Source organism: Oratosquilla oratoria, chromosome 32 (genome assembly GCF_046742065.1).
Source record: "Oratosquilla oratoria isolate Oo_2021 chromosome 32, ASM4674206v1, whole genome shotgun sequence".
NCBI lineage: Eukaryota > Metazoa > Arthropoda > Malacostraca > Stomatopoda > Squillidae > Oratosquilla > Oratosquilla oratoria.
Window position 1 is genome coordinate 13,562,090 of NC_134808.1, and position 10,000 is coordinate 13,572,089.

General features: G+C 36.8%; 1 protein-coding gene across 9 annotated transcripts in view; it reads left to right on the plus strand.

Annotated features, from left to right (window-relative positions):
* Positions 1 to 10,000, plus strand: part of RyR (Ryanodine receptor) — a 636,026-nt gene that overhangs the window by 346,267 nt on the left and 279,759 nt on the right. For all 9 annotated transcript variants that reach the window (XM_076213834.1, XM_076213833.1, XM_076213832.1 and 6 more), the window contains 2 exons: positions 2,216 to 2,303; positions 4,456 to 4,632. In XM_076213834.1, the coding sequence (XP_076069949.1) occupies positions 2,216 to 2,303; positions 4,456 to 4,632 (265 nt within the window). The remainder of the gene's footprint in view (positions 1 to 2,215; positions 2,304 to 4,455; positions 4,633 to 10,000) is intronic.

The window sequence follows — 10,000 nt, forward strand, 5'->3', positions numbered from 1 at the left end:
GCAAAAATACTAAAGAAAGTAAAAACGGAGGAGGATTACAACTCATTACAACAAGACTTGGACAAGATCTGGAAATGGACTCAAAAGTGAGAAGTGAAATTCAATATCAAGAAATGTAGTATAATGGAATTTGGAAAAAGTAAAAACAGAATATCGAGAGATTATAAAATTGGTGAATAAGAGGCCAAAAAAAAAAGTGAACTCGGAAAAAGACCTTGGAGTGATGAGCAGCAAAGACATGACACCGGATAAGCATTTGCCTATTTGGACGAGGAAATGGAAAAAAAAAAATAATAATAACTACACTAATAAGACCAAAACTCGAGTACGCAGCAACACTATGGACACCCAGCACCAAATAAATAAATAAATAAATAAATAAATAAATAAAATAAATAGAAAGAATACAAAGAGCAACAACAAAACTGGCATCAACTCTTTCCAAAATGACATATGAACAAAGACTGTTTAAATTAGAATTAGCAACTCTGGAACAAAGAAGGGAAAGAGGAGACCTACTAACTGTCTATAGAATTATGAAGGGAATGGAAATCTTAGATAAGAATGATTTATTGAAATGGAACGATGGGAAAACAAGAGGACACGAAAATAAAATAAAAAAAGATAATCACAGAAGAGATCTGAAAAAATATCTTCCAATACAGAGTGATAGATACTTAGAATAAATTAGACAAAGAAGCAGTATGTGCAAACACTATTCAAGATTTTAAGAATAAACTTGATGCTAAGAGATACAAAGACGGGTCACCACTAGCATAGATCCCTTCCCGTATAATACAACTAGGTAAATACAACTAGGTAAATACACACACACACTGACACACACACACACACACACACACACACACACACACACACACACACACACACACACACACACACACACACACACACACACACACACACACACACACACCCACCCACCCACATCCACACCCACCCACACACACAAACACACACACACACACACACACACACACACACACACACACACACACACATACACACGTACGCACACAGACACATGCATACAAACACACACACACGCACACACACACACGCACAAACACACACACACACACACACACACACACACACACACACACACACACACACACACACACACACACACACACACACACACACACACACACACACACACACACGACTCGGTGGCACAGTTGGTAGAGCGCTGAATTTGGAAACAGGAGTCCTCCCAGTAGCCAGTTCGAATCCTGCCCAGGGCCGAAATTATTTCGGTATCGCTGTGCCTCGGGTCGTTACTCTGACTCTCGTGGGCGGGGAGTTGGGGGTGTGTGTGTGTGCAAGGTCATAGCATTACCCATAGATCGGACCTACGAGCTCTGAGCTCTCTTCCAGGAGGGAAATAGCTGTCGATCACGAGTCCAACACGTGATCCAAAGACCAAGTGAATACACACACACACACACACACACACACACAGAAACACACACACACAGACACACACGACACACACACACACACACACACACACACACACACACACACACACACACACACACACATGCACACACACACACACACACACGAACACATGCACAAGACAAAAGCATGAGATACTGATAGATATGATAGCGTAGCCCTGATGAAGGATTGCTACTGTAGAGAGTTGAACTGGAGGGAGGAGAAAAATCATAGGGAAATGCATTGTTAAAATGCGTAAAGACACAGTGGGTTAAGGGGACAAGAATGAGAGGAGATGACACATCAGCTGGATTAAATTTGCTGCTAATATAAGAACTATGTGTTTTTGCACCCTTAGGAAAGAGTGATTATGGAGTTCTTGAATTATGTAACAGTTTGTGACACAAAGAGAGTAAAATGAAAGAAACGTATTTGGACAATTTCAGTAATGATCAAAACCAACAAAAGAGAAAGATGACAAGCTGGCCTATTCGTATATATAATCATTTACTTGCAATATTGTTTTTTTAATTTCTTCATATGTATCTATCCAGGACTGTTTTTGTTTTTTATTCTTTTTATGTAGTTCAGGTTATCTTCATACAGCAACTAAGTAGTGCAATAGTTGATAATGAACATAATTTTGTTTGTCTAATGTAGATAGTTTATTTGATTGGAATTTTTCCTGTTGACAATCTATATATTTCTTCGAGAATCAACGTTGATAAGGACTTTTTTAATTTTCTAGGTTTCGCTCACTACAAAACTGGAAGAATTGGTTGACCAACTAGCAGAGAACACTCATAATATCTGGGCGCGTGAAAGGATAATGCAAGGCGAGTTTAATCACCCTTAGCCATCAACTTGTACTCCCGAATCACAGAAAGAAACACACTCATGATCACAAGGAAATGGGGAAAACACGTATCCATATGAAACCGCCAAATTACTACTCCCCCCCACCCGCACACTGTAAAAAAGTTATATATCTTAAAGGGAGGTTTATGGTAAGCTGCCGACTATTGTTTCTCCAACGACCGTGTTGTCATCTTCACGTCAGCGGTCGACTCTATTCAAAACACAGCACGATACACAAATTAAGTTTGGAAAATAAGTATTTTCCAAAGAATTCCAAACACATTTACAAATGCATGAAAAATAGTAACAAATTCATATGTATATATTTTAGCCAATTTTCTTAAAGAAATCTAAGGAAATGTAGGAAGAAAGACCAAACAAACTCTAATGTCTATAAGGCCTCAGATAATAATGATAATTACGATATTATTACCTTGACTCTAGCAAAACGTTGGACAAGATGCCCCACCAGAGATTGCTAAATAAAGTCAAAGCTCATGGTATAGGAAGAATTTTTTTTTGAATGGATTAGAACATGGATCAGTGACAGAAAACCGTAGGTCACCATTAACGGTGTAAAATCCAAACGGTTGAGTGTTAATAGTAGAACTCCCCAGGGCTCGGTTTTGAGTCTCTTATTATCCATTGTGTATAGAAAAAATAAATGGGATTGTTAGTGATGTTAGTAAGTCTGCGGGCGATACTAAAATTAGGTTAGGAAAGGACGCCGGGATACTGCAGGTTGATCTTAACAAATTGTTGGCATGGTCGGTGAAATGACAAATGGACTTAAATATCTGAAAGTGCAGTGTGTTAAACGTAGGTTTACACAACCCAGAAAGCAGATATAGATTAGATAACACCTTTTTAGAGATAACTGAGTACGAGAGACTTAAAAGTACTAGTAAGTCCTGACCTTAAATCCAGGAACCAGTGCATTAGCGCCAGGAATAGAGCTAACAGTGCATTAGGTTTCATTGCTAGGACGGTTACGAATAGAAGTGCAGAGATAGTTATCAAACTCTATCTGGCGTAGACTCATCCTTGACCGTGCGGTACAGGTTTGGTCTCCATCATATAGAATGTATAATTCACTAGAATCAGTACAGAGGAGAATAACAAAAGATATATATGGGCTTAGAAATTTGCCATACAAAACAGGATTAGGCATCTTAATTTACACTCTGGAAAGACGCAGAGTGCGGGGTGATCTAATAGAGGTGTTCAAGTGGATCAAGGGTAATTCAGACAATGTCATCATATTAAGACAACAGTGCAGGACCCGCAGTAATGGATTTAAATTGGACAATTTTAGATTTAAAAAGGAGATAAGCAAGAACTGGTTTACCAATAGAGTGGTCAACGAATGGAATAGACTTAGTAAGCATGTAGTGAGCGCTGAAACTATTGGTTGTTTTAAGAAAAGGATGGGGATGAAAGGTGGTAATGGGGATGGGGATGGGGATGGGGATGAAAGGTGGTAATGGACATAGAACTGCCTAGTGTAAGGCTTATGGTCTCTTGCAGTCTCCTTCATTCTCATGTTCTTAACTCTCGACTAGAGTCACTAAGTATAAAATAAAATATTAGCATTTTTAAAACACACAAATCTTTTCGCCACCAGACATATATTGCTTGCATCTCATGCAGCTCTGACTGTTCAAATTTCTACGACTGTTTAACTTCTTCATTGGAACACAATGCCAGTCAGAGAGGAAGTTAATAAAAGGTGGTTAACTAGAAGGCTACTTTACAAGTATTGCTAACAAATGAGATTAGAAAAGTTGAACCGGTGTTATCGGGATCAAAATAGATTAAAGTTAGGTGAAGACAGAGGAACTTAGGTTCGCGTATGGCAGCAAAGTAAAGGGAGAGATAGAATGCATAAAACACTGAAGGACGGGGAAGACTAAGCTAGATGCTAATAGACTATTTTTTGATTACTCAGAACTCTCTTCTAGTCTCTGCCCACACACCTTTGATTGTGGGTGATTAAAGATAGGAGAATATATGGACCTTCATACGTATTTCTTATTCCTCATGTTTATTTTCTTGAACATTTGGAATCTAGTTTTTAGTAATACATATACGCTTTCTTCACCTATTAAATCTGCGATTATCTCGTCCCAGGTTGGACCTACGGACTCAACGAAGATCCGGACATGAAGAGATCTCCTCATCTGGTGATGTACGGCAACGTAGATGAAGCCATCAAAAAGGCGAACAGAGACACCGCGTCCGAAACCGTCCGAACGCTTCTTGTCTACGGATACCACCTGGATCCACCGGCCAGCGACAGCGCCGAAAGTGAGTTCCAGGAAGTATGGGAATATGAAAGAAAGCATGATGTACATAATCCTTATGTTTACATGCATATATCATGGACTATTTAGGTGTGTATATACTTATTATTTAAACAGAGGCGGCACATTTGTAAAAATAGATTTAGCAGTTCAGTTTCATTAGGAGCACGTACACAGGCACAGGAACACGCACGCCCATGCCCACACGCGCGCGCACATGCACACGCACACAAGTACACACACACACAAGCACACACACACACAAACACACACACACACACACACACACACACACACACACACACACACACACACACACACACACACACACACACACACACACACACACACACACACACACACACACACACACACACACACATATATATTAGACGCCGACGTTGGCGTGAACGGAAAGCTAGCTGCAAGCCAAGAACAAGGAAACGCCTAAGTTGTGTTTACGAAAGAGAAGTTGTGTTTTCTAGTAACCTCTATGGTGAAAAAAGTATCCAGTTTGATTTAGTATATTAACGCACAAAATAGAGGAAGGAAAAAGAAAAAAAGAAAAAAGGAAAACTGAACCAACGAAGAGAGAAGTGGACATGAACAGAGTCGAGTCACCAGTGGTGGTGATACCGAAAACAACTTGTATGAATGATACCCCAAAGTCAACTTAAAGGTGGGACAACAATGCTTCTTAAGGGTTTCCAAGAAAAGGAGGACTATTAGGTAAAGGTTTAGATGGAGAAAGAGAAACTAAATATAACAATGTAGTTAGAAATCAGGATATCAACTTGATGGAGGAAATAATAGATTTAAAAATTGATAATAGAGCAATGCACAGAGATAAAATATCTACGAAAGGTAACAAAGAGATGAAAAAAGAACTTAATGATCTAAAAAATGAATTAGGGTCAGAAGTGATAACGAAAGAATGAAAAATGAAGATAAAAACAAAAATGAAGCGTTGAAAAAAGAGGTCAAAGAACAAATACAAGTAGTGACTGAAAAAGTTGGTGAATTAGTTAAGGATACGGATCTCCTGAAAAAAAAAAAAAAAAAAATCAATGGAAACAAGAACAAGGAAAAAAAAAACATTTAAAGAAATAGTACAACAGCAGATAGAGGAAAATGCTAAAGAAACGGTAATTAAAGTAATTAAAGAAAAGGAAATCTGGGTAAGAGACACAGTGGATAATAAAAAGTGCATTGTAGTTTATGGTATTAAAGAAAACATAATGTATACAAATACCAAAGAGAAAAAGAAGAGAAAAAAATTGCAAAGGCAATTCTGAAAGAGGTTCAAGAGGAGGGACAGAAATTAGACAAAGGGATTAAAGAAGTGCATAGGATGGGACAATAATCTAGAGAAAAACACTATAGGCCACTAAAATCAAACTAAGGTCTCAAATGAAAGCTGAAGAGGTACTATCAAAAGCAGCAAAACTGGTAAATAGTGAAAATTACAAAATGTATGGATAAAAAGGAAAAGAGCAATGAGGAAAAAAGAGAAAGAAAAAGCACTTAGAGATGAAGCAAAAAAAAAAAAAAAAATCGAGAGAAGAACGGAGTTTTTTTTTTTTTTGAGTACTTGACCTGAGGCTGAGCAAATGGTACATAAGAAAGGAAACATAAAGAAAAAAAGAGAAGAAAAGAATAAATTAGAAATAGCATATATCAACCTAGACAGCGTTATTTCAGTACTAAAGGAATTAAACGACTATCTATTGATAGAGAAACCAGACATAATGTGAATTGTGGAGACAAAATTAAAAGGTCCATTACCATTAAATGCTGTGGGACAAGGTCTATAAAACCATTAGGCGATAAATAGAACGGAGAAACAGGGTGGAGGAGTCATGATTTTGACTAAGAAAGGTTTAAATGTGACGACGATAATAGAAGGAAAAAATAATGTGGAATTGATTATGATTTAAGTTGAAAACAGAAACATGAACAGTAGAAAATTTATAGTAATATACGTGCACCCAAAATACAGCCTTGGATAGATAGTGATCATTCCAAAATACTGGAAGACACAAAGAATGCATTAGTTGAATTATTGAAAGGAGGAAACAGTAATTATGGGTGATTTTAACTCAAGAGAAATATGTTGGGAAGAAATGGCAGTGAAAGGTGGAGAAGAACTTTGGGGAAATATTCTACTGGATATGACTATTGAATACACATTGATTCTATGGGTAAAGAGAAACACCAGATTTAGAAACAATGAAGAACCGTCGAGACTAGATTTAATATTACATCAGAGCCTGAAATCGTGGATGAAATGGAATACAAGACACCAATTGGGAAGAAGTGATCACATACTAATAGAGTTCGAACTAAAAAAGAAAATATTTTAGAAGCAATGAGAAACACAGAAAAGGAAGAATAATGTACAACAAAACGGATTTTGAAAAACTTAGAATTTTTTTTTTTTCAAAATGCAAACTGGGAAAAAAAATTAAGTGAAGAAACAAAGATGGAAGAGAAATGGAAAATATTAAAAGAAAATTACGAGGGAACAGATAGATACGTAGCAAAGAAGAAACAAGCACGGGTGTACTTAAAGTGTTGGTATAACAAAAACAGGCGTGAGGTTAAAGATAGAAGAGACAAAGCCTGGAAAAGATAGAAAAAACGACCAAATGGCAAATATACATCAAACTAAGAAATGAATATGTAAAAATACGCAGGGAAGAAAGAAGAAACTTTGAAAAGAACATAATAGAAAAATGCAAGGACCAACCTAACCTATTCTAAAGGTATGTAAATGACAAATTAAAAGATAAACATGATAGAGTGAAACTGCTTGAAGGAAATAATGAATATATAGATGATGTAAAAATGGCTGAAATTATGATAAAACCTTTTAACTCTGTATTACACAAAATTGGGAGGAAGGACAGAAAGTAAGATCCCCCCAATGAAAGAAACAACGATGACACAAGAAGAGATAAGGAACCAAATAAAAAAAGCCTTGACGTCAGAAAGTCACACGGGCCAGATGGAATTGCAAATTGGATATTGAAAGAATGTATGGATGAACTAACGGACAAAATACACAAGATGAGGTTTCTCACTTTAAGAAGGAAAAGTACCACAAGATTGGAAAAATGCAAATGTTGTACCAATATACAAAGGAGGGGACAAAGAAATACAACCAACTATGGACCGGTTTCCCTTAGAAGTACAATAGAAAAAATATGCGAAAAAATGATCAAAAGTAAATGGATTAAACATTTGGAAGAGAACAATATACTAAACCCAAAACAATTTGGATTTAGACGCGGAAGATCATGTGCCACAAACTTGATGTGCTTTTACTCGAGGCTAATAGAAATAATACAAGAAAGGGACGGATGGACAGATTGTGCCTTCTTAGATTTACAAAAAGCATTTGACAAAGTACCACACAAAAAGCTACTAAGAAAAATTAAAACAATAGGTGGAGTACAAGGAAAGTTATTGGAATGGATGAAAGATTACTTGAACGGGAGAAAAATGAGGATATTACTTAAAGACAAGAACTCGACCTGGGAAGAAATGATAAATGGAGTCCCACAAGGTTCTGTTTTGGCTCCAATAAAGTTTGCCATATATATAAATATCATAGATGAAGGTGTGGAATGTTATATGAACTTCTTTGCAGATGATGCAAAACTACTAAAAGAAGTGTTAAGTGAATTTCAACATCAGGAAATGTAGTAAAATGGAATTTGGAAAAAAGTAAAAATAGAAAATCGGAACAATATAAAATTGGTAAAAAGGAAGTTAAAAAAGTCAAATCGGAAAGGGACCTAGGAGGAACTATCAGCAATGACATGGCACCAGAAAAACATATCAACAAAATAGTCGGAGAACCCTTCAATTTACTAAGATCAATGAAATTGGCCTTTGACTACCTGGATGAAGAAATGATAAAGAAAATATTAGTTATATTGATAAGACCAAGATTGGAGTATGCTGCAGCACTATGGACACCAAGAACTAAAAAGAACATAAAGAATTCAAAGAAAAACGACAAAGATGGCACCAACGCTCAACAAATTGACATATGAACAAAGATTAGACAAACTCGACTACCAGCCCCGGGAACAAAAAAGAGAAAGAGAAGCTCTACTAACGATCTACAAAATTCTGAAAGGGATGGAAGTCCTTGATAGAGATGATTTACTAAAGTGGAAAAAAAACAAGAGGACATGAAAAAATTAAAAAGGATTGTTAGAGAAGAGATCTGAAAAAGAATAGCTTCCCACACAGAGTGGTAGATATCTGGAACAAATTGAATGAGGAAACAGTGAATGCAAAAACTATACCAGAATTTAAAATCAAACTGGATGCTGAAAGATACAAAAACTGGTGACTCCGAGCATAGCTCTCTTCCCGTAAAATACAACTAGGTAAATACACACACGCACACACACACACACACACACACACACACACACACACACACACACACACACACACACACACACACACACACACACACACACACACACACACACACACACACACATACACACACACACACACACACACACACACACACACACACACACACACACACACACACACACACACACACACACACACACACACTGAGCTCTCTTCCAGGAGGGAAATAGCTGTCGATCACGAGTCCAACACGTGATCCAAAGACCAAGTGAATACACACACACACACACACACACACACACACACACACACACACACATACACACACACACACACACACACACACACACACACACACACACACACACTGAGCTCTCTTCCAGGAGGGAAATAGCTGTCGATCACGAGTCCAACACGTGATCCAAAGACCAAGTGAATACACACACACACACACACACACACACACACACACACACACACACACACACACACACACACACACACACACACACACACACACACACACACATATTTCTGACCACAAAATGCAGCACTTGAGAATGCATGTATGTACATAATATGCAAATATGCATACATGTATATATACAACACGTATATACATGACATATATATATATATATATATATATACATATACATACATATATATATATATATACATGCATATACATACATATATATATATATATATATATATATATACATATGTATATATACACACACACATGCATACATATTTCCATATACAAATGCATACTTATATATATATGTTTATATATATATATATATATATGTATATATATATATATATATATATATATAATGTAAGCGGAATAGGAAACACAGGAGTCTTAGTCTTGAGTTTATTCCTGACTAGTTTCGCAGGTATGCTTTTTCAAAGGAATATGTTTACAAACGGGCTATGGGCATTATATACATGGGGTGGACCTC